Source organism: Struthio camelus, chromosome 5, assembly GCF_040807025.1.
Source record: "Struthio camelus isolate bStrCam1 chromosome 5, bStrCam1.hap1, whole genome shotgun sequence".
NCBI classification, from domain to species: domain Eukaryota; kingdom Metazoa; phylum Chordata; class Aves; order Struthioniformes; family Struthionidae; genus Struthio; species Struthio camelus.
Window position 1 is genome coordinate 7,780,030 of NC_090946.1, and position 22,197 is coordinate 7,802,226.

A 22,197-nucleotide genomic window follows, 5' to 3' on the forward strand; every position below is an offset into this window, starting at 1 on the left:
TGGGCCTGACTGAGCCTCTTCTCCGGTATTTAACTTTGCTTTTAAGCAGTGTTTCTCTCTCCTGCTTGTAGAGGAGGTTTTGTTGTAACCGGCGGAGACTCCCAGTGCCGGCAGGCCGGATTGAGAAACCTCAAGGCTGTCATGCTTTCCCCGGGCCCGACTTCTCCATGCTCAGGGAGAGTGCCAAAAGGGAGGGATTTTTTTCTTTTCCCTTTTCTCTTTGCTCTTCTCTGATAGCTGTTCCCACCTCTCCTCCTCCTTCTCGCGTTTTCCTGATCCGCTCCTCTCTCCAGAGTGGGCCAGGTTCAGACCAAAGGGACCGCGTCTTTGGGGAACGCTTTCTTTTCCCTCCGGCAAACTGATGTTCGTTGCCAGCTGGTACGAGCGGCTGGTTTCTTACCTCTCTTTATTCAAGGGCGGGGGGCATTTATTTCCAGCTCCCACATGTAGCAGCCAGGCTTATTAGCATTTGGTTTTTTTTTTGTTTTTTTTGGCTAATATTGTCCTTGACTTTCTTATCTAGTATTTGAATTGCAGAAGATTAAACACTGTCACGGAAGCCTGGAAGCCTTTTTTGCTACGGCTTTGCTGGCGCTTGTCCTCCTCCCAGGATGCGGTCACCTCTCTGAGCGAGCGGCTGCCTCCCTGCAGCCGCCGTTCCCGCAGAGAGGAGAGAAGGTTTTGCTGAAGGCGTGCAGGTTTCATTTGATTGGTGTCACTGCCTGCATATTACTTAAAAGCCACCTGCTCTCTCCTGGGTTTTTAATTTAGATGCAAAGCAGGGCAATTAACCCTACCCTAATGGGTTTGTGGTGGCAGGCCCAGGTTTTGGCCGAGGATGCGGGCAAGTAGCAGGGACTTGGGGGTTCGCGTGGAGCGCTGGGCAGCGCGTCTCTTGCTGCGTTGTCCCGGGAGAGGAGCATCGCGGGGGACGTGAGCCTCGGCCGGGAGGCCTGGGTCGGCGCCGGGTGCCGTGGTCCCAGCCGAGGCGGCGGCCCTGAAACCGCCGAAGTCCGTTCCGACTCCTGCCTCCCTCTATTTTATTCGTTTGTGTGGTTTTTTTGGTGTTTTTTTTTTTTCCCCCCGGTGAGGAGGATGGAGAAGAAAAGAGGGGGAGGATAGAGAGTAAACAGAAAAAAATCTTTCATTAGACAAAGTGCTCAAAGTGATGGGGCAGGGGGTTTCTAACGTTAAAAAAAATGCAATTTTTTTTTTCTTCTCGAAACTACGCTAGCCTCCTTCGGCTGTGGGAGAGAGCTGGAGCAGGGAGCATCCACCTCGGTGCAAAGATCCCCGGACAGGGAAGGTTGGGGAGATGCCGCTTATACGGGAAGACGTGCAGGGAAACGAGTCGGCGGCTGGGAAAGCCGAAGCAGGGAGCGCGCGCGCTGTCCTGCTCCGGAGAGGAGTCGCTCGCGCTAGAGTAAGCTCCCGGCTCCGAGGGCAGGAATACGGGATGGGAACCGAAAGCGACGGGGGGGGAGCCCCGGGGAAGCGGCGGTAGCCGTTGGTGGGAACGGGCGCTTTTGCTGCCGAACCCTTCAGGTGGGCAGGGGGCGCGGGAGGTGCAGCCCCCTGCTGCGCTGGGGAGGAAATGGCGGACGAGCTCGCGAAGCCAGCGAGAGCTGGGGGCAGGAGGGCGGATTTGCCGCCTCTGAGCCCGGCGAGGGGCTTCGCTTTAGTTCCCTAGCGCGTAGCAGCGGGAGCATCTCGGCGGCTGCTGCCCCTCCAGGTCTCCCTCCCTCCCGCCTGCTCTCTCCCGTCTTGCGAGCCCCGAGGAGGGAGACGGGCGAGCGGGGAGCCCCGGCTGCCAGGGCTGAATAACAGCAGCGAGCAGAATAAGGGGGCTTTAGAGCTTCGTTTCCTGTTCCCGCGGCCGCCGCCGTGGGATCCGTGCCGCCATCTCCTCGGAGACGCGAGGCCGCGCGGTCCCTGGAATACTAATGGCATCCGGGCGGCCCCGGCCCGAGCCGGGGTCCGAAGCTGGACCGCCCTTTACGCTGGCGATGGTCGGCTTGAAACGTGGAGCTGAGCTGCGCGAGCGTAGAAGCAGCCTCCCCTCCTCTGGCAGGGCTGCTGGTCTCGCCGAGGAGCTGAGTTTTCGCCTCCTCCATCCCGCACTAATTTCTCCTCCCCCATCCGTGTTTCTCTAAAAATTTTGGAGGTGCCCGTCTCTTGCGGCGGAGGGAAGGGGTCTGCCCTGCTAAGTAGCTAATAAATTTTTCGATCCTGCGCACTTCTTTTGGGGAAGTAGCTTGTTCTAGTGCTGCCGAGGGAAGGCGTTTTAAAATCACCCCTCCCTTCTCAGCAGCCCAGAAGATTGGCGTAAGCTGCGGCAGGGAGGCCGTAGGTTGGGCGTAATTATCGCAGCGCGTGGTAACGGCGTTGTCTGGGACTTGACTGTTAGCGATATTTTGGCAAGCGGGTACCCGAAGCCTTGTACGAGCTCATGTCTCTGCTGCCCCTGCCCGGTCCCGAGGGAGGCGAAGGAGCTCGGCTGCATCCCGCAAATCCTCCTACGGGAGCTTATGCCGTCCCTGACGTAAGGGCCGCGAGCTGGTCTGCGGGAGGTTGTAATTAAACCTGACACCGATGAGCCGCTACGAGCTGCTTAGTACTGATGTAATGGAGGGAATCTTGGGCAGAGCCTGCCCTGGCCGTCCCTCGTATCCTTCCCCGCTGAGAGCAGCAGCGAGGGCAGTGTCGTCTTCTCCCCGTGCCAGGGCGAGAAGATGTACCTCAGCCCGAGCCGTGACGTGTTTCTGCTGAGCGCCCGCCGGCTCGTGGGAGCTGGACGTGGTCTCACGCGTTTCTCTGTTCATGTCCTCAGATGGCGAGAGGCTGGGAGAGGCGACTGATCCTGGCAGGCGGCCACCCGCGGCCCAGGCGTCGGCCCGGCAGAGGAAGGCCGAGGACTCCAGCGAGAGCCGGGAGGAGGAGCAGATGGTAATCGGAGAGTCGTAGAGTGATCGAGGTGGGAGGGGACTTGTGGAGGTCTCTGCTCGAAGCCCTCCCCAGCTCAACTCTAGGGCCAACTAGAGCAGGTTGCTCCAAGCCTTGTCTGGCTGAATTTCCGATAGATCTAAGGATGGAGGGTGCACAACCTCTTTGGTTCAGTGTCTGACAACCCTCATGGTGAGAAACATTCCTAATATTTAGTTGAAACTTCCCTTGTTGCACCTTGTGCCTGTTGAGTTTTGCCCTGTCACTGTGCACCTCCGGGAAGTCTGGCTCTGTCTTCTCTGCACCCTCCTGTTAGTGGTAGAGAGTAATAAGATCCTGCTGTGCTGAACAAACCCAGCCTCTCCTATGTCCTGTGCTCCAGGCTCCGACCATCTCGGTAGCTTCCACCTGACTCGCTCCAGTTTGTCAACAACTTTCTTGAGCTGGAGAGCCCCAAGCTGGACCCAGTATCCCCGATTTGGTCTCACTAGAGCCACCCAGAGGGCAATAACCCCTTCACTTGCCTGCTGACTGCACTCCTGATAATGCAGTCCAGCATGAGGTTGGCACTCTACTGTCCCCTGCTCAGCCTGTCACCACATCTCTGGGTCCTTGCAAGCAAGGCTGCTCTCCAGCCCGCTGGCTGCAACGGGTGCTGCTGCAGAGGGTTAGTCTGTCCCCGGCACCGGGCTGGCGCTGCCCCTCTTGCAGCCAGGAGAGGCTTGGCTGCTCTGGCTGATAGGGGACTGCAGGCGTTATGGGCCGATGGGTGCCTTGGTCCGGTTCTCACGTCCTTCGTATGTCTCCCTTCGAGTGCTTGCTTTCATCCCACCCGTCCCACCCTTGGCTGAGGCCAAGGAGGGCAGATCAGCCTGCTCCCGTGCACAGCAGATCGGCAGCAGGAGCAGAACCAGGCTGTCCGGCCGCTCGCTCCCTCTTTCTGCCGTCCCTCTGCCCTCCTCTTGCTGCAGGGGACCCCCCCGGCATTTCTTGTCCCTGAGGGATTTGCTTGGCGTGCTGCTTTTTCATCACGACTGTTACTCGGCCTCCCTCCTGCGTTCTTCTCGCCCCTTCCCTGCGTTGTCCCCAGGTGCGCAGCCTGATCCCGTTGCAGGGGATGCTCCCAGGAGAGGGGCAAGCGAGTCAGACTAGCCTGAACTCAGGGGTTTTCGAGAGAGGGAGGAGAGGAGCTACTGTTCGCTCCGTAGGAGCAGGGCTGGCAGGTGGGATGCTCAGAGAGGGAACGCTGCCAGCTCCATTCCTCTGCTCTGATTTCTCCCTGCCCCTCGCGAGGGGCTGGTACGGAGGAGGAAAAGGAAGACATCAATCGTGCACCCTGGTCCCGAGCTCCCTCCTGCCAGCACAGCCCTGCCGTAGGCGAGACCACCATCTCATTCGCGGCACAGAAACTACCCTTGTCCCTTGTGGAAGCCACGTGGTGTCCCCTGCCCTGTCAGCGAGTCACTGCCAAACTGCTACGAGTGTCCTTGACAATGTGTTGCCCCCTGGGTGGGCATTTCCCAGCATCTGCTCTCCCCAGGCCGTGGTGCTTTCAGTGCGTGATCCATCCAGGAGCCTGCAGGAAGCACGGGTGAGTGTTTTGTGTCTGGAGAGAGAGGAAATCGTCGAATCTCCACAGCCTCTCGCACTGCATTCGGAGGACTCTTGGTGCCTGTCTTTTCAGGCCTCGCTCTGCAGGGGCCCTGCTCAGCGACTGTGGCACCTAGTAGAGATCTACAGCATCGCCAGGTCTTTGATTAAAAGCCCTCTCTATCCCTACCTTCAGCAAATCACAGACCACCCCCTCCTTTCTGAGCTGGCTGTGGGGAGATGGGCTGTGAATAGGCCCCTCTGTTGGGGCAGGCAGGGGAAAAGTTCACTCCGTTTGGAAAGAAAATAGTGCGAGCCGAAAGGACTCCTTGGGTCCAAAGCAAACCACCGCTGCTTAAGGAAAAAGGAGATGGAGAACTTTCCTCGCGGTGCGCTCCGAACCTGAGCCGGGTGTTCGTTACAGATCCTGCTGTCGGCACAGCGGCGCTTTCATCTTTTTGGGCTGCCTGTGGCTTGTCCCCTCCGTGTGCCTTGCCCAAGGGACAGCGACCTGTCCTCGTCCCTCGCCGCGGAGGAACGGCGAGGCTTCTCTCCCGCGGTCGCAGCGGGAGAGCTGTGTTTCCAGAGCATGGGCCTATACCGAGAGCTGGCTTCAGGCTCGGCAGCAATTAGGCGGTGAAAAAAGGCTGCTTGCGCCTGGCCTGCTGGCAGGGGGCAATCCAGAGCCCACGCCGGGGGGATGGAGGAGAAGACGACTCCTGCTCTGATCTCTCCTTGTCCTCAAAAAGGCTGTGTACAGTGGAGGAAAACGAGGACGTCGGACACGCGCCCTGGCGCGGCTGCAAAGCAGATCCAGGGATGCTTTTCCCCAGCTCCCGAGCGAGCTCCCTGCTCCTGTCAACACCGTTCCAGCGTGGGCGTGACGACCGTCTCGCTTGTGGCACTGAGGCTGCCTTCATCCCTGCGGCGCGTTGCCGTCCGGCTGGGCCTTTCCCATCATCCGCTCTTCCTGGGCCGTGGTTCTGCGAGCGCGTGATCCATCCAGGAGCCCGGAGGAAGCGCGGACACGTTCTTGTGCCTGTGCTGGAAGAAGGTGGAGGGGGAAGTCGGGAAGGGCATGCCCACAGCGCCGTCTGCGCTTGGAGTACCCCGATGCTGGTGCCGTATTTCAAGGCCGCTCTGTAATTAACAGCTCGGCTCTTCCCGGTCGGAGAAGGAGCCCTTCCTTCGAGCAATCGCAGCACAATTACGCCGCCTCGCTAATAATGTCTTTCAAGGGCATCGTTCCCCTCCTCGGGGACTCGAATGAGTTGGTTTAGACAAAGTGGGCTAATTATTTCCGTAGTGCTGTGCATCCTAATGGGCCTCGCTTTGTCGACGCGGCTTTTCTCCTTGCCTGGCAAAGTGGCCGTCTGGGGAAGAAAGGGCTCGTCCTGCGTGGCTTGTGGTGTCACCTGCTTGGCAAGCCGGCTCAAGGTGAACGCTTGCCTAGTCCTACTAAATTACGAGCTGCGAGCAATAGGATTAACTTAATCCCCTTACAGAGAAGAGGAGGAGCGGAGAGGCGTCCTTCCCCCGGGCTGTCCTACTCCCTCAGCCTACATCTGCCGAGCACCTTAACCTGCCTGGCTTTAAGTCACCGCTTTTCTGCTTTCTCTGCTGTCCTGTCCTCCTACAGCTCAGCGAACAAGGAGTTTCATAAGGTGGAGGTTTTGAAGCCTGATTTGGTGTCATCTGGGTATCTCCCTCTCCTCCCCTTTTTCCTTCTCCCCCTGGGCAGCTTCTCTGGTGTGTGTGATAGTTGGGTTGAGTTTGTGTTGCAACTCTTCACTAACTTGGATCGCTCTCCTTGTCTGAGCATGCTGTCGCCAAAAAACTTACAGGGATTGGATGTCTTTGAGATATTTCTCCATCAGTCAGTTCCAGATAAAACCCATCAGCAAGCGTACAAGTCGGTGGCAGGCGGCCGTAAGAGACCGCGGTATCGCCTGAGCTTCCGTTCTTTGGGAAACGGAGCCCAAAATATTTTGTTTTCGGCAGTCTATGGAAAAGGACAACCAATTCAGATGAACAGAAAGTGTTCTGTTTTGGAGAAGGAGCACTTTTCAGCAGAGGAAGGGAAACAAGTTTGGCTGGAACATTTTGAAACTGTACTCCCTGGGACGCCTTGCCAATGTTTTCCTGCCTCCTTCTGCCTTGTGCCAAGGTGCCCTGTTTTCCCTCGCAGGTAGCCCTGCGAGCTTTCGCCTTGGTTCAGAAATACTTCTCCACCTCCCCTCGCAGGGCTGGGGTGAGAGGTGTGTAGCACCTTGCACTGCGGGACTCACGTATGGGCCCCGGGAGATGCTGTGGGCCTCTGGGAGAGCGTGGAGGGCACAAGGAGATCGCTGCCAAGAGCAGCGTGTGCTGGTGGATCTTGTCCCAGCTGCAGTGGCATCCAAAATGACACGTTTGGATCTTGGGAAGCCTCCTGCCAGCACATCTGCTTGGCAGATCACTTCCCTTCAAGGCTCCAGTTCCCTCCTTGGATTTGTCTCAAGGCAGGATTTCTCCCCCAGGCTGCCAAGCCGGGGAAAGCTCTGGGCAGAGTAGCCAAACGGCTCTCTGGCCCTGTGGGTTAAAGCAGGGCAGTCGCCCGCAGTCAGCCTCCGGAGAGGGGAACGGGTTGCGCCGTGTGCTGGCCCCCGTTCCCCCATTTCTCATCTCACTTCCCGCTTCTTCGGCAGAGCGACGGCCAGGACTTGGACGGCTGGTTTTCCAGAGGCCGACGGTCCGACCGAGCCACCAGGCATCCCAAACTCAACCTGACCAAGCAGGCGTTGCCCTGGAACGAGCAGGTGAGCCAGGGAGGGGGCCGTCGGCGCGGGGAGCAGCGGCAATGGGGAGCAGCGAGGGCTTGGTGGTGGAGAGGATGGTCCTGGGAGGAAGGCACACTGCTGGGGGGTGTCCCGATCCCTTGAGCCTCTCTGAGACATCCCAGCACCATCACCTGGGAAGCCCCCATCTCTCAGCTCAGGTCGTGCCATTGGTGGGAGCAAGCCAGCGGGGACGTTCCCTGCACTTTGGTCTGCTAGCTGAGCCCAGGCAGGCGGGCGAGAGCGGGTGCTGAGGGACGCGGGAGCATCACGTGGGCCCCCCCGAGCGAGCCGGCAGGCTGGCCACGCCGGCTGGGCACGAGCAGGGAGAGACATCAATAACGCGGCCATGTGTTAACGGGAGCGAGGGACCTTCGCTCAGCGGTGTCAGTCCTCCTCAGGCAGCCCGTAAATTAGGCAGCTAGGCTGCTTGCCAGGGGTGGCTCGTGATGGCCTTGCAATCCTCTGCAGCTGAGCCGATGTCCACGGGAGAGCTGGCGGTGGGGAGAGAGGGGCTGGCATGGGGAAGCCCTTTCCTGGGGCAGTGGGGTAGGGAGGCTTTTCTATTTCAGCCTTTTTCCCACACGAATGCCAGGGCTGGTTTTGTATCCGACGAGCTTTGGAGTAAAAAACTCTGTTGAAAGCTGAGCCACGTTTTGCATCTGCCGCCTCCTGGGTTTCCCATCCGAAATGTGGGGCAGGAGCTAAGAGCTGGTGTTCCTCACTGTATCCCTTTTCCCAACATCCTCCTGGCTTAAAACCCTGCTCGGGTCGCTGCCAGGCTGCAGCATCTCTGAGTCAGGCAGGAGATCCTGGCAAACCCACTGCCGTCAGACTCCCTTAGGGCTTTTGCTCGCGTGTTTTGGCCTGCCCTGAAGCTGTCTTTGGGAGTCAAGGGGGACGTAAGGAGGGCCCATCTCCATCCCTCGCCGCCGTGCTCTCATCCTGCAGTACAAGGGGAAGGCAAACCTGCACGTCTTCGAAGACTGGTGCGGAGGGGCAGTGAGGCACCTGAGGAAGAATCTCCATTTTCCTCTCTTTCCCCATGTGAGTCCAGCATCCTGCGGCGGTGGGTTGGAGGGAGGGCCTGCTCATCCCTTCTCCTCCCTGGGAGCTGCTTGATCTTTCCTGGCCGTGAGCGTGGTACCTACTCGAGATCTTGGCCTGTGGGCTTTCGGGTTCGTTTCAGGGCAGGTAATTCCCATCGGAGCCAGCCAGGCTCCCAAGTGGGGCGGGAGGGGAGCGGTGGGTGTTGACGGGATCCCTGCATCCCCTCGGACGCCAGGAGCACAGGACCACGGGAAGACGAGACGGAGCGGGCCTGGGTGGTGTTGCTGCCAGGCCTGAGCCTGGGTGGCAACTGTTCCTGCTTTCACATGCTATCCCCACCTCCCCAGACCCGCACCACGGTGAAAAAACTGGCCGTGTCACCCAAGTGGAAGAATTACGGCTTGCGGATTTTTGGCTACATCCACCCCTTCAAGGATGGTGAGTGACTGAGCTCTGCCTTGTCAAAGGCTGCCTCCTTTCCCCTTCTTGGGCTGTGCAAGGGCACAAAGGGTATTGGAGAGGTGGAGAGCCCCTTGCAGTTCCTAGTACCCTGACTCTCAGGTGGGAAAGTCTTCCTGGAGCAAAGATCCTTTTCCTTGGATGCTTTGAATAGAGAAGAAGCCCCAGCCCCATCTAGGACAGAGCCCAGGCCTGGGGCAATCTGTCTTATCCGTCCCCCTGTTTCCCCAGATTCCCTGTCCTCTTCAGACACCCAGCCCAGGCTAACAGGGTTGCTTTATCCCTGCGTGGTGACGTTCTCCTTTGCTGTCCCCAGGGGACTTCCAGTTTTCCGTGGCGTCAGATGACAATTCGGAGTTCTGGCTCAGCTCTGACGAGAGTCCATCCAACTCCCGCCTGGCTGCGTTTGTGGGCAAGGTACGCGCCTTCACTCCTTGGTTCTTCTCTGCCCGTCATGTTTCCCCACGCCAGGGGTGCTTGAGGTGCTGCGAAGGGACCTCTTCACTCTGAGTGGCTTGCTTTTTGCTTCTGACATCTAATAACAGTGTCTGGTGGGTGGAGAGAAGGCTGCTTTCTCCTAGCTGCCAGCATGGCTTGTAGGGATCCCCCGCTCTCAGTTATAGGTGTCTCCAACCCATGAACCGTCGTTAGGCACTGCAAAATCTCCTGTCTACGATTCCCTCTGCTGCAGCACCTCTGAGTGTGGAGGGATCTTGCGTGGCTTTCCCAGAGGCGGCTCTCCTGAGTCTTTGCCCCCTGGGAAACGTCAGGCCATTTCAGCATCTCCAGGCCCCCACCTCTGCCCCTGGCCAGACTCAGTTTGGGTTGTGACAACCATCTGCTCCTTGACTGTGCCCTAATTGTAGCTACTGAAGACTAGAATGTGCCCCAGGATAGGATTTTTAATATTGTCTCCTGGATTTTCTTGGCATTAACTCCCACAGCTGGAGATCCTGTCATCCGTGTTCACACCTGGGTGTTTTTGGGATCTTGCTGTTCTTGGCCCGTGACCCCTCCACATGCTCTCACACGCTCCTTCTTCCTTCCCCCAGCTGGGCACCGAGTGGACAGCCCCGGGAGAGTTTACCAAGTTCAGCTCCCAGGTCTCCAAGCCTCTACAGTAAGTGTGTCCCTGCTGCTGCTGCCAGCTTCCTGGGCCAACACCAGTCCTTCCCCATGCCAGGCCCAGTGAGGGGTCCTGGAGGCCGCTCCAGCCCTGCTTGGTGTGTAAGAGCAGCCAGCCCCAGCTGCAGAAATGCCCGCAGATGGATCTGGGGCCCGCGTCCCACCTTCCCTCACATCTCGCTGGTCTTGGAGCCATCCTGCGGCAGGTCCCTGCCACCGGTTGAGCTGCTGGAGGAGCCACTGCCTGTGCTGTGCGCCTCTTCCCGCGTGGCCTGGTCCCTTGTCGCAGGAACCGTGCAGGAGGGAAACCCCTGCCTGAGAGGAGAGTGTTGGAGAGTTGCTGGGTCCGTGCTGACTCTGACCTGCTCCTCCTCCCCGCTGCCAAGGACCTCGCTCAGCCCTGCCAGCACCCCACTCCTGCTCCATCTCCCTCCCACTCTTGCACGCGTATGTCCTTTCTTTCTCACTCGCGCTCTCCCTTTCTCCCTGCCCCAGGAAGTTTCAGCCACGCGTGGGCAAGGCAGAGACAGCTTCCAGAGGTGGCTCTTCTGGTGCCGAGGGCATGGGGGCTCTCCGTCACTCCAGCTGCAGTAGCAGTCAGTTCAGCACTATGTCCTAACCAGCTTCTTCCTCTCTTCTGCAGCCTCATGTCCTCCAGACGCTACTACTTTGAGCTGCTCCACAAACAAGATGACCGAGGTTCGGACCACGTGGAAGTTGGCGTGAGTAATGTTCGCCACGCTGCTTTCAGGCTACTTTCGTCACGCTTTCTAGGCCAAGGCCAGGGCTTTTCCTGATGTGCGTTAAAATGCTTTATCCTGGAGCGCAGCCAGCAGCCCAGCCTACAGAGGGGACGAGCCAGCGTTGCTCAGATGGAGTGAGAGGAGCTCAGAGCTCCTCTCTCCCTGGGCTCCATCAGCGGAGTGGCTGTTCCTGCCCAGGAACAGGGCTGCTTTTCTCCCTGCTCGTCTGAGCCTTTCACACCGATGACCTTCCAGGAGCTGAAGTCCCTGTCACCCCTCATTTGTGCTCCTGCCTTGCCGATGCACCTCCTGTAACAGATGCTAATGGAGCATCCCCAGGAAGGGTACCCCTCCAGGCTTCAGCGGTGGATCGGACACCAGGCTCTGCTGGGCCAGTCCCATGCCCTGTCTTTTCCCCTTGCTGACTGTGCACCTCTGCAGAAGACAGGAGGGCTGGCGGAGAACGAAAGGTCCCCTTCAGTCTCCTTCACAGCTTCTCGGAGGAGCCCAGAGCCACAGGGTAGAGGGACGGGTCCCAGCTAGGACACTCTCTGTGTGTGTCACGCCCGGAGCTGTCATCCCACCTCCTCTTTGCCAGTTTGTGTTGCAGATTCAGCACTGGGATAAACAGGCGAGAAGTGGAGTGGCTCCCTTTTTTTCTTTTTCCACCTTCAAAATATCGGGCGTGTCAAATCTGAACTTGTCTGTCTTGGCTGCACAACCCTGGCAAGGCCTGGAGCGTATGTCTTGGGAGCTCGAGCTTTCTTTGGGAGGGGAAGATGTTGGCTCTTCAGCAAAGGCTTCCTTTCTCCCAAACAGTCATTAATCACGGGAGTCAAATTTGTGCCAGCAAAGCATCAGAGAGGCAGGCAACACCCCTTCCTTGCCTTTTTTCCTCCCCATCGCTCAACTTCGCCCTCCAAGGGCTCCATCTCAGAGTATGCAGCGCAGATTAAGATCTGAATTTCTAATGTGCAAAACAAACAGATGGGGGAGATGTTTTTTGCTGGAGGAAGGGAAGCCTTTCAGATGTTCTTAAAGAAGAAGAAAAAAAAAAGGGGGGACCTTAATGCATCTTTCCCTGTGGGTGTTTAAGGGCTTGTCTGGACAAAGGCTCACATCCATCTCAAGGCATGCTTTTAAAATGTCTGGAGTCAAATCAGTGCAGATAGTTATGAAGGTTCCTCCCCCCCCGAAGTCAATGCAAACTTGTTTATAAGAGAAGAGAAATGTGGGGAAAAGGTGCCCTAGGGCAAAGACAGGCTTTGAATGGGGTCCTTGGCCACTGGTGGTACTGAGATCTCCCCCTTGTCAGGAAAAGATCCCCAGCTTTTCCCCCTCTTTGGATCAGCCGTTTTAGCAGGGCTGACCTTAGATGCTGATGTCCGATCTGCCCCAGGCAGTGGCATCCCTGTGGGCCGTGTGCTTTGCCTGGGAACCTTGGAAGGGCTCGAACAGGCGTCCGGCTGGAGATGGGATTCCCTAGCTGGGACTGTCCCAGATTCCTTTCCCTCTTAGGTCAAGTCTGTCTTGTTGCCTAAAGACTCAGTCTCATCGTGAATCCTCTCAGCAGAGCTCTGGTCATCTTGCCACAGCTTCTCCAGCACAGAGGGTGAAGTATTAGCCCTTATAAAGAGGCTCCTTTCAGCCCCACTGCTAAATGCAAAGCAGCCAGGAAGGGCAGCTTCACCCCTGCCTCCCATCCCTGACTGCACAGGGAACAAGCCCATGTGCTAATCCTGAATCTCTCTGTGTTATACCAGGAGATGGACCTGGATCTGTGCTGGGGTTGAATCAGCCGTCTATCTCCTTTCATTCCTGCAGGGTCAGGACTGGGGAAAGTGTAGGGCCTAGGGACAAATTGCTGGGAGCTGAGGATGGATGAGGACCTGGCCTAGGGTGCCCGGGGTGAGCAGCTGCATCCTGAACCCCTGTCACCTTGGCACTGATTTTTCTCTCTCTCTGTCTCTTCTAGTGGCGAGTTTTCCTCCCCAGCTTGAAGTTTGAAGTGATCGACTCCTCCTACATTTCTCTTTACACAGGTAAGGGCCACCTGGCTGCCTCGGCTTGCTGCGTGACAGAGGCGCCTATGCACCCTTCCACGTGTGGCCATGGCAGGCAAGCCACCACGCTTTGCTCTCAGAGGCACTGTGCGTGTCGGTGCAGCAGGGCAGCCCATGGGGCAGAGACAGCCCCATGGGGCTGATCTCAGCATCTGCAACCGGCCAGCGTTTCTGCTGTGCTTCAGGGACGAGGCAGGAGGCTGCAGCAGGTAGGGGTGATGCTGGCGGTGCGCTGTGACCTTCCCAGGACTGGGATGCAGAGGCGACACATGGAAACGCAACTCCCTCGGCTGCTCCAGCCTCCTCCCTGCTAATGAGATGACGGAGTTGCTCCTCAACCAGCTCCTCGGCTCCTTGCCCTGGCCCTGAGTTATGAGGAGCTGTCGTATAAGTGGGAATGGATGGTGCAGGGTTTAATTAAATCTATAGATCTTCTGCTTCCTGCCCCTTTCCTGGCCTGGCAGCAAGAAACCATTTGATAGATGGGTGCTGCCCCGGTGCTCAATACGCTTGAGGACTGGTCATTAACCATGCCCTGGAAGGTGTCGATAAAGCAGCAGGGAACATGCACCATGCAGGGATCAATGGGCAGAAGAGGGATGGAGGCTGGCGTGGCAGGGACTGAGGTATTGATGCAAGTGCGTGAAAGATGAATGAGGCATAGATATATTTCCCCCTGACTGCTATCCATCAGTGCCGGCTCTCTCCTGCTTCCCAGCTCCCTCGGACGCCAGCAGTGTCCGTGAAGTGACTCGTGGCGAGTCTGTCCTCAGGGCATGGGAGGTGATCACCTCTGAGCTGGGTGTCCCCCATCTCCCCGTGCTCCAGCACCCAGGATTTCCCTGCTGCTGTTGTGCACAAGCAGAAGTATTTTGGGCTTGGGAAGGGGTCCTGCTCCCATCAGGACCTGCTTGCTTCCCCGCAGCTCTGTACTGCAGAGGGCTGCTGTGAAACCTTCCGGGAAAGGGAGCAGGTGCTGCTGGGTGCTTGGAGCAGAGAGCTCTGAGTGAGGTTGAGGTGACCGGAGCGAGGTGACCTCCCCGCTGCTGTTTGAGCCTTGCTGGGAAGTGGAGGTGCTGGGAGCCCTGGCCCAGTTAGGCTGTTAATGGGGTGAGCGCTCTGGGTGCTGGGTAATAACCAAGTGACCACCTCAGTCCCTGAACAGAAGAAGGGGAGGAAACCACCTCTTGTATTTACCTGCACCTCTAAGGGAAGAGTATTCAAAGCTTAACTAATGCGTCCTTGGGAGTTAAAGCCTCCGAGCGGTGAAGCATGTGCAATCAGAGCTGGGGCTGCCCGGCTGAGATCAGTTACACCCTTTCCACATCACTGTCGTTAGTTAATGACAATAATTGCTAGGTTGATAAGTCACGGGGTCTGCAAGCCTGTAAGAGGGCTGAAGGAGCTGGCTCTGTCCTTGTGCGGACTCACCAGCTCTACTTATGCCCCTGAGAGCTGGGGCTCGAGAGCGAGACAGGCTGGGTCTGCCCCTTCCCCATCTCAAAGGTTTGAAGAGGTTCGGAAGCGCTACCTTGGAGGATGCTCCCAGTTTACCAGGGTGGCCAGGACGCTTTCCCCGGGCTGGCTCACCCCAGGGCTCGGATGCAGCCAGCCAAAGCCTCAGCTCTGGGCTGAGCCCCGGCATGCCTTGGGTGATGGGGGCACTGCAGGACGGGAGGCTCCTGCCATCGGATGGGCGCAGGACCACGTGATGCCCTGGCAGGAGGTGTGCGAAGGTGATCGCGCTCTGAGACAGGAGCCCCGTGGGTTCATCCTTTGTCCTTGCCTCCCACAGACGAATCGTCCCTGAAGATGAACCACGTGGAGCACATCCCGCAGTCCCTGGCCAGCCACAGCGGTAGCTACCTCTGGGAGGCGCAGCAAGACGAGCACGGGGCTGACATGCTGAAGTCTGACCCCAGGGACACTTTCTTCCTCAGTAAGTGGGGCTGGAGCATCCCGAAGCCGAGACTGGGCCCTCGCGCTACTCCGTGGCAGGAAAAAGGCAAGACCTGGCTGACACAGGTCCCTGGAGCGTCCCTCCTACCCTCTGCTCATCGCTGGGGTAAAGAAGTTAGTTTGCCTGGCCTGGCCTGCAACAGGGGGACAGCTGAGGGATGCTGGGGACAAGCATCTCTCTGGGTTGGCCCGGGTCCCGCCACAGGGGGCGATTTGGGATGGTTTGAGCTACAGAATGTAGCACAAGTGGGGCTGTCGGGGTGTAAGGGCACAGATTAGGCTGGACGGCTGCACGTGGGGTTAGGGCTGAGCCGTGGTTGCCTCTCCTTAGCCCCGGCGATAGAGGCCTCCCGAGTGGAGAACGTGCTGGTGCCCTGTGCCTACAGCCCCACCTATGTGGTGAAGGACTTCCCCATCGCCCGCTACCAGGGCCTGCAATTTGTAAGTGTCTCCTCGTGACACCCGGGAGGGAAACGGGGTCACACTCCCGCCCCGAGACACGTCCCACCCCACCGCTGCTGCCCGGTACTGCCCGGCTTTGCCATTGCCTGCCATTTCCCTGGGGCTCTGCTCCCCTGAGCACCCTATTTCCCCCACAGGATCAAGCCCTTGTGCTTCAGCGTTCTCAGCGCAAGCGAGGTCCCCCACTTCGGTCACGCCACCTCTGCGTTACCTCCGCGGAGCACGTTGCTCCCAGCCCAGGGCCTGATTTTGCAGAGGTGTTAACACCCAGGGGAAAATGTCCCTCACTGGAGGGTCAAGCTGAATTTCCTGCCCTTGACCCGAAGGGGTTGAGGTCAAAAACTTCCTTAGCATGTCTGTGATGGTGGGATGGACCCAGCCAGTGTCGGACAGAGCAACTGGGGGACCTCGCTGTCGGGGAGGAGGGACCACACTGGTGGCCTCGGCGCTCCTCTTGCTCGGAGAGAGCCTGGCTGCTCAGCGCCGCCGCTCTGCACTCAGGTGACCCGTGCTGTGGTCAACTCCCCAGGTCTACCTCTCGTTCGTGTACCCCAACGACTTCACGCGCCTCACTCACATGGAGACAGAGAACAAGTGCTTCTACCGGGAGTCTCCCCTCTACCTGGAGAAGTAAGTGCTGGGCAGGTGGGGGTGGTGTTTGGCAGTGCTACATGGAGGGGGAGAGGCCACCCCCTGGCAAAGGGCTGCTGTCAACGGGCCACTCCAAGCCCTTTGCTCGGAGTGCCCCAAAAAATCGGCTGTGAGAGGACGTGCCCTCGCCTGGGTGATCCCAAACCCCTTCCCTCAGTGAAGGGACGCCTCCAGGCTGGCTCGTGCCCAGGGTTTGGGGCAGGCAGCAGCTCGAGGGCCGGCAGTGCTGCTGGGCTGGCCTGGGAATCCCAGCTCTGTTCCCAGCACGTCAGAGCTGGCAGAGCCGGGCTGGGCCCGAGCGCCCGCCTTGGCGGCAGGGGGTGTTCCCTCGGGCTGTACGCGCTCGCAGCCTTGTGTGTGTCTTGTGTGCATGGCAACACACACCCATGTGCCCGTGAGCACGTGTGCTTGCGGGTACACCCCTTCCTTATCTCTGGGAGCTCATCTTGCATTTCTGTCGCCCAGGTTCGGTTTTTATAAGTACATGAAGATGGATGAAGAGGAGGAGGATCCACGCCAGCGAGCGTTTCTCTTCCTCAACTCAGACAGTGAGTCACGTCTGCCTGCTGGCAGGAGCTGGCAGCTTTCGGGCGTCTCTCAGCAGCTTGGCAGGGGGCAGAGGTCCCGGCATCCCCGCCCGCGAGCCCATCTGCTCAGCGATACGGCGCATCGGGATGCGCCGAGGCTGGAGCGCAGCGTGCAGACGGGCGGCCGAGGGCTCTGGGCCCTGCCTCGGGGGACCGCAGGGCTGTGCGGAGCAGCTTGCCTCCGAGCAGAGTTGCAGGCTCGGGGATGGATGGCTCGGCAGTCCCGCTTACCCGCTTGGCTCAGCCACCCAACACCGCAGGATAAACTGTTATTAGCAGACTTGCTGGGCTGCAGCGTCTGCCCTGGTCTTTCCAAGCGGTGGCAGCAGGATACAACGACCTGGGGCAAAGCTCAGAGATGCCCGTGCAGATGGGGGACTCATGGAGAAGAGCAGCAGCTGGGGCGTTCAGAGCCTGCCTCTGCTATCGGTTTGCAGCTTGGCAAGGCCATCCCCCAGGCAGGCTAGATTTGTTCCCAGACAAAATAGGAGTAATGCCAAGGTGTAGCCAAGGTTGGAATGGTTTAGTAGAGCCTCTAGCAGTCATCCCAGCAACTGGTGAGCAGCAGGCAGATCCTGCCAGCTCTGAGCTTCTATCACCCAGGGGCAGTTTGCAGGTTTAATCTACTTGGGGATGCACGGACAGGCTTTGCCCGCTTGTCCTGGGCCAGTGTGCTGCAGAGGCATCTGTGCTTGGGCAGCTGGGACCCCCGGGGGATTCATCTCTGGCTTTGCTTCCTAGATTTCTTGGAGGAGGAGGAGGAGGAGGAAGAAGGAGTGGACAGCCCTGAGCCCACAGACGCACCACCCGCAACCAAGGAGAGGAGCCTCGGGCTGGTACCTGGAGCCAAAAGGAAGGAGATCCTGCTGGCAACTGGGGATTACGGAGACGACCTGGACTACTACAGCTTTCGCCACAAGCAGGGCTGGGCCCGGGACGAGGCGAGCCCCCCTGGGCGGCCGGGAAGGTGGAGCACACCCCACCAGGCCAGCACCAGCCCCGCGGCCACCCCCGCGGGCCTCCGCGGCTACGAGGGTACGGGCCCCGCGCAGGAGCAGCTCCCCGGGCGGATGCTCAGGTGGTTGCCCCAGGATCCCGGCGAGGGTGACGAGGGTGACCTGGGGCTGCTGTCGTCCTCAAAGCGTGCTGGCACCCTGGGCCTCCAACCCCACCTCTCTGTTCCCATCTTTGGCGGCAGAGCCAAAGTGCCAGCCCCCAGCAAGCCAGTGGCACCCAAAATGGACAGAAAGCCCAGGAAACCCCAGGAGAAGGTGTATGTGACCAGGCTGCAGCCGGGGAAGCGCAAGGCCCCAGCTCAGGAACCTGCCTTCCCCAGCATCTTCCTTTACCCGAAACCCTTGCGGAAAGTGCATCTTCGCTCCAGGACCCCTCAGAGGCATCCCGTCCCCTCCAGCAAGCTCCACACCGTCCCTGGCCGCCGGGCCCCCTGGCTCCTGAGCAACATCTCCAAGGGCAGGGATGCCGCCAAGCGGAAGAGTGCCAGGCCGGGGGGCAGGCGGTGGGAGCGGCTGTACAAGCGGGAAGAGCCGGGGGGTGAGCGGCGGGCGCTGCCCAGCCCCCTCACCCCGGGGGCCGAAGGGCTCTTCAGCAGAGGGACCCGTGAGGATGCTACAACCAGCCCGGGGAGGACGGCGGCCACTGCTGATTACAACTCCTCAGAGGCAGCCCTGTCGGATGGGACGCGGGCGACGTCCTTTCTGAAGATGTCGGAAATGACGACGTCCCAGCAGGAGGGAGGAGAGGGCCCGGGAAAGGGCCAGGAGGAAGAGGAGGAGGAGGTGTCGGACTACAGCTACGAGAACGGGGAGCTGCAGCAGAGCTGGCTGGAGGACTCCATCAACTGGCAGAGGACGTTCAGCGTCAGCTCGGTGGACTTCGAGCTCCTGCGCTCCGACTGGAACGACCTGCGCTGCAACGTATCCGGCAACCTGCAGCTGAGCGAGGGCGAGGTCGTCGACGTGGTGGCGCAGTACATGGAGAAGCTCAACGAGAAGAACAGCGGGTAGGAAGGGAGCAGGCGGGAGGTGGGGGGACGTTTCTGTCCTGCTTCGCTCCCTGGGGCTGGCGGAATAGGATGGCAGGTTCAGGCCAACCCCCCCGGTGAGGAGAGCAAGATCGTGTTGGAGGGCCACGCGAGGAAGGAGAGCTCGTGGTGATGGGGGCTCCCTTTCCCCGCAGCATCTACACCCTCCTGCGGATCGTCAATGTGGAGAAACGCCGGGACACAGCCCGGGGGAACCGTTACTTGCTGGAGCTGGAGCTGGCAGAGCGGGGCCAGCGGACGGTGCGGCTCTCCGAGTACGTCTATGTCCTCTTGCACCAGGGCAAGCAGGACGACAGCGCCGAGGCCAACCCCGAGGGGCCGGCCCCAGCCGCCACCGAGCCCCAGCCGAGCACGTGGAGCGTCCTCTATGGGAAGCCCGTCCTGTGCCGGCCCCTGCGTCTCAGCTGGAAGCAGGACGTCATGGTGCACTTTGTGGTCCCTGGTACGTGAGAGCGGGACGCGTCTCTCCGTGGCCTCTGCAGCTCTCGCTGCCCCCAGCATCCTCTAGTCGGAGGAAGGCAACCTCCTCGCTCCCCCTTTGCATCCTCTGGGCTGGTCTGAGAGGCTGCTGGCGGCGGGGTGTGTGTGGCTGGTGGGTTGTGGCACCTCGGGAGGCCTGGCCTCCCCTCGCTCGCAGGTGGGCGGAAGGGCCTTGGGACACCCCTGTGGTCAGGGCAGAGTCGGGCATCTTTCCCTGGTCCCCAGGCAGCAGTCGAGCGGAGGAGGGAGGTCTGGCTGGCTCCGGAGGGCAGGTCGCTAGTGATGCTGAGGTTATCTGCCTTTGCGAGAAGGGGTGCTGGTTGGGCTGGGGAAACGGGGAGCCTTCGGCCCCTTGCGGCAGCGAGGCCGAGCCCTGAGAGTCGTTTTGTGGCTGGGTCTGGCAGTGAAGAACCAGGCGCGCTGGGTCCAGCAGTTCATCTCGGACATGGCCAGCCTCTACTGGGCTACGAAGGATGCCAACTTCAACGTCATCCTCGTGGACTTCGACAGCGACGACATGGACGTGGAGAAGGCCCTGCAGGAGGCTCGACTGCCCCGGTAACGTACCTAAACCTCCGGGCCCTGCCCTGCTCCCAGCCCGCTCCTGGCCCTCCGGGCTGCCCGAGGGGACGCGGCGGGGGGCTGCAGGGCTCCTCGCGGGCAGCACGGGCTGTCTCAGCGCTAGCACAACCTCCTTTCCAGGCGCGGCCTTTCTGCCCCAACGCCCCTCTCCTCCTTTTCCTTTTCCGGGCTTTCGGCGTGCTTGGCACCGACACGGAGGAGCGGGGGCAGAGCCGGGCTGCGTGCGCCTGCCCTGCCTTCGCGGGGGCCACCCTAGGTGCCCGTTAGCCAGCGCCGAGCTGCTGTGCAGCCAGGCATCCGTCCCCCTTCCCCAGCGGATCTCCTCTCCTCGTTCCTGGTCCCTCTCTTGGCCGTGTGGGTCACCAAGGCCAGCGCTAACCGCCCTGCGCTTTCTCGCCAGCTACCAGTACCTGCGGCGCATGGGAAACTTCGAACGCTCGGCCGGGCTGCAGGCCGGCGTGGACGCTGTTGAGGTGAGACAGGGAGAAGGAACGGGCTCTCCTCTTGGCGGAGTGTTTCTTTTTGTCGGCTTTGGACGCCTCCCGCTTGTGTCTGTCCCCTCCCTCAGGACGGGCACAGCATCGTGTTCCTGTGCGACCTGCACATCCATTTCCCCCCCAATATCCTGGACAGCATCCGGAAGCACTGCGTGGAGGGCAAGCTGGCCTACGCGCCCATCGTCATGAGGCTGAGCTGCGGCAGCTCCCCGCGGGAGCCCAACGGTAAGCCGCCCCCCTGCCCCGTCCCCTGCCACGCTGGAAAACATCCCCCCACCACCGGCTGCCCCAGGAGAGCCGAAACGCTGGGGCTCCCCTCCGCAGATGAACGCGGAGGGCAGGTTCGTTTCGCTCCGGCGAGACAGGGCTTGAACCCAAGGCTGCTGAGGCCTTGCTGGGTGCCAGGCCCCTCAAACTGGATCGTCACCCTACGAGCCCGCCGGGGCGGGGGTTGCGGGACCCATGAGGATGGGTCCGTGGTGGAAAGCGGTGGTTGGGACGGGGGGGTGACGACAGGGCCGCCCGACCCGCGGCCTTGCCCCTCTCGCCTCTCCTTCCCCCAGGCTACTGGGAGGTGAACGGCTTCGGCCTCTTCGGCATCTACAAGTCGGACTTCGACCGGGTCGGAGGGATGAACACAGAGGAGTTCAGAGACCGCTGGGGCGGCGAGGACTGGGAGCTCCTGGACAGGTGAGACTGGGAGGCAGGGGGGGACACTGGGAGCCCAGCACCTCCCCACCCAGGGCTGCTGTTTCCCCGGTCTTTAAACGCCGGTAAAGCTCTTCCCCCACGCGCTGGTGCCGTCCACGGGAACCTTGGCGGAGGCGAGACCGGGATCCCGTAGGACGTGGCAGGCGCGGAGTCACGTTTAGGAAGCCTCGAAGCTGCGCCCGCGTCCCTCCGCTCCTTTCTCTGAGCTGTCCCCTCTCCGTCCCGTCCCGCCGCAGGGTCCTGCAGAGCGGGCTGGAGGTGGAGCGCTTACGTCTCAGGAACTTCTACCATTACTACCACTCCAAACGCGGCATGTGGAACGCCCGCAGCAAGAAGACCCCCAAGGACTAGAGCGCGGCCCCTCGCGCCGGCGGCGAGGAGGTGGCCGAAGGGCTGACCAGCCCGTGCCAGCGCCCGGGCTCGCCCGCCGCAGCTGCGTAGCGCGGCTCCCGGCGCCAAGGTCGCCCGCTGCCGCCGCCATCTCTCGAAACGAACCACGGTTGCTTGGGTGGGGGGGGGGGAGAGAAGGGGGTGGCGGGAGGGCGCAAGCGGGTCGTGTTTTATTTTTATTTTTTTCCTTAAGGCTCTAATTTCTTAGTCAGAAATGAATTTATTAACTCAGTAGCGCCGGGGCGAGAGGAGACCTGCTGCCGGGGGCCGGTGTCCCGCGGGAGAGAGCGAGGCCTGCGAGCCCCCTTCTCCTCCGCTCGTCTCCCCTGCTCCCGGGGGGCCGCGCGTGCGCGCCGGGCAGGGGCCGAGCCCACCGCGCGGGGTGGGAAAGGGCAGGGCCCCAAGCGGGTCCGGGAGCGGGGAGAAGCGAAGGATGTTTCCAAGCTAATTTCTGTGAAATTATGAGGTAGGAAGCTGTTTTCAGGAAGATCTGTTGGGTTTTGGGGGTTTTTTTTTTGGGGGGGGGGGGGGGTTGGGGTTTGTTTTTTTTTTTTCTTGGTTGGGTTTTGTTTTTATTCTTACGAAATAAAATCGATGTCTTGGCTGGGATTTCCTTTCCCCCCGCCCACCGGCGCCCCGTCGCTCTCGGGATTGCCCCCTTCGGAGCCGGGGGGGGGCGAGCGGCGCCCGGGCTGAGAACGGGGCAGTTGTGACAGCAGTGCTGGCTCACCAGAGCCCCCCTCCACCCAGGGCCGGGCTCGGAGCGGGATGTGTTGCCCGCCGCATCCTCGCCGGGTGCCCCCGCGGAGCTGGCGGGAGCCCTCGCCCCGAACTGGTTTGGCCCGTTTCGGCGGCTCCGAAGGCCCTCCCGCTCCATCCCACGCGGGAGGTTGCGGCGCGAGACGGGGGAAGCGCCGGCGTTCGGGAGCGCGCGTGCCAAACGCCGCCGAAGCGGCGCCTGGGCTAAGCCTGCGCCCCGCGCCGGGGGCATCGCCGCGCCGCCGGGATGCTGCAGGCCGACGGC

General features: G+C 60.4%; 1 protein-coding gene across 3 annotated transcripts in view; it reads left to right on the top strand.

Moving 5' to 3' along the window:
- B4GALNT4 (beta-1,4-N-acetyl-galactosaminyltransferase 4) overlaps positions 1 to 21,782 on the top strand; it is a 39,549-nt gene extending 17,767 nt beyond the window's left edge. For all 3 annotated transcript variants that reach the window (XM_068944531.1, XM_068944532.1, XM_068944530.1), the window contains 19 exons: positions 2,831 to 2,946; positions 7,221 to 7,331; positions 8,301 to 8,396; positions 8,747 to 8,837; positions 9,175 to 9,275; positions 9,911 to 9,978; positions 10,627 to 10,705; positions 12,702 to 12,768; positions 14,585 to 14,728; positions 15,080 to 15,189; positions 15,740 to 15,840; positions 16,327 to 16,409; positions 17,190 to 18,471; positions 18,648 to 18,955; positions 19,398 to 19,551; positions 19,976 to 20,048; positions 20,144 to 20,297; positions 20,636 to 20,762; positions 21,020 to 21,782. In XM_068944531.1, coding sequence (XP_068800632.1) covers positions 2,831 to 2,946; positions 7,221 to 7,331; positions 8,301 to 8,396; positions 8,747 to 8,837; positions 9,175 to 9,275; positions 9,911 to 9,978; positions 10,627 to 10,705; positions 12,702 to 12,768; positions 14,585 to 14,728; positions 15,080 to 15,189; positions 15,740 to 15,840; positions 16,327 to 16,409; positions 17,190 to 18,471; positions 18,648 to 18,955; positions 19,398 to 19,551; positions 19,976 to 20,048; positions 20,144 to 20,297; positions 20,636 to 20,762; positions 21,020 to 21,134 — 3,380 coding nt within the window. In that variant the 3' untranslated portion in view covers positions 21,135 to 21,782. The remainder of the gene's footprint in view (positions 1 to 2,830; positions 2,947 to 7,220; positions 7,332 to 8,300; positions 8,397 to 8,746; positions 8,838 to 9,174; positions 9,276 to 9,910; positions 9,979 to 10,626; positions 10,706 to 12,701; positions 12,769 to 14,584; positions 14,729 to 15,079; positions 15,190 to 15,739; positions 15,841 to 16,326; positions 16,410 to 17,189; positions 18,472 to 18,647; positions 18,956 to 19,397; positions 19,552 to 19,975; positions 20,049 to 20,143; positions 20,298 to 20,635; positions 20,763 to 21,019) is intronic.
- Positions 21,783 to 22,197: the final 415 nt, after the last annotated feature.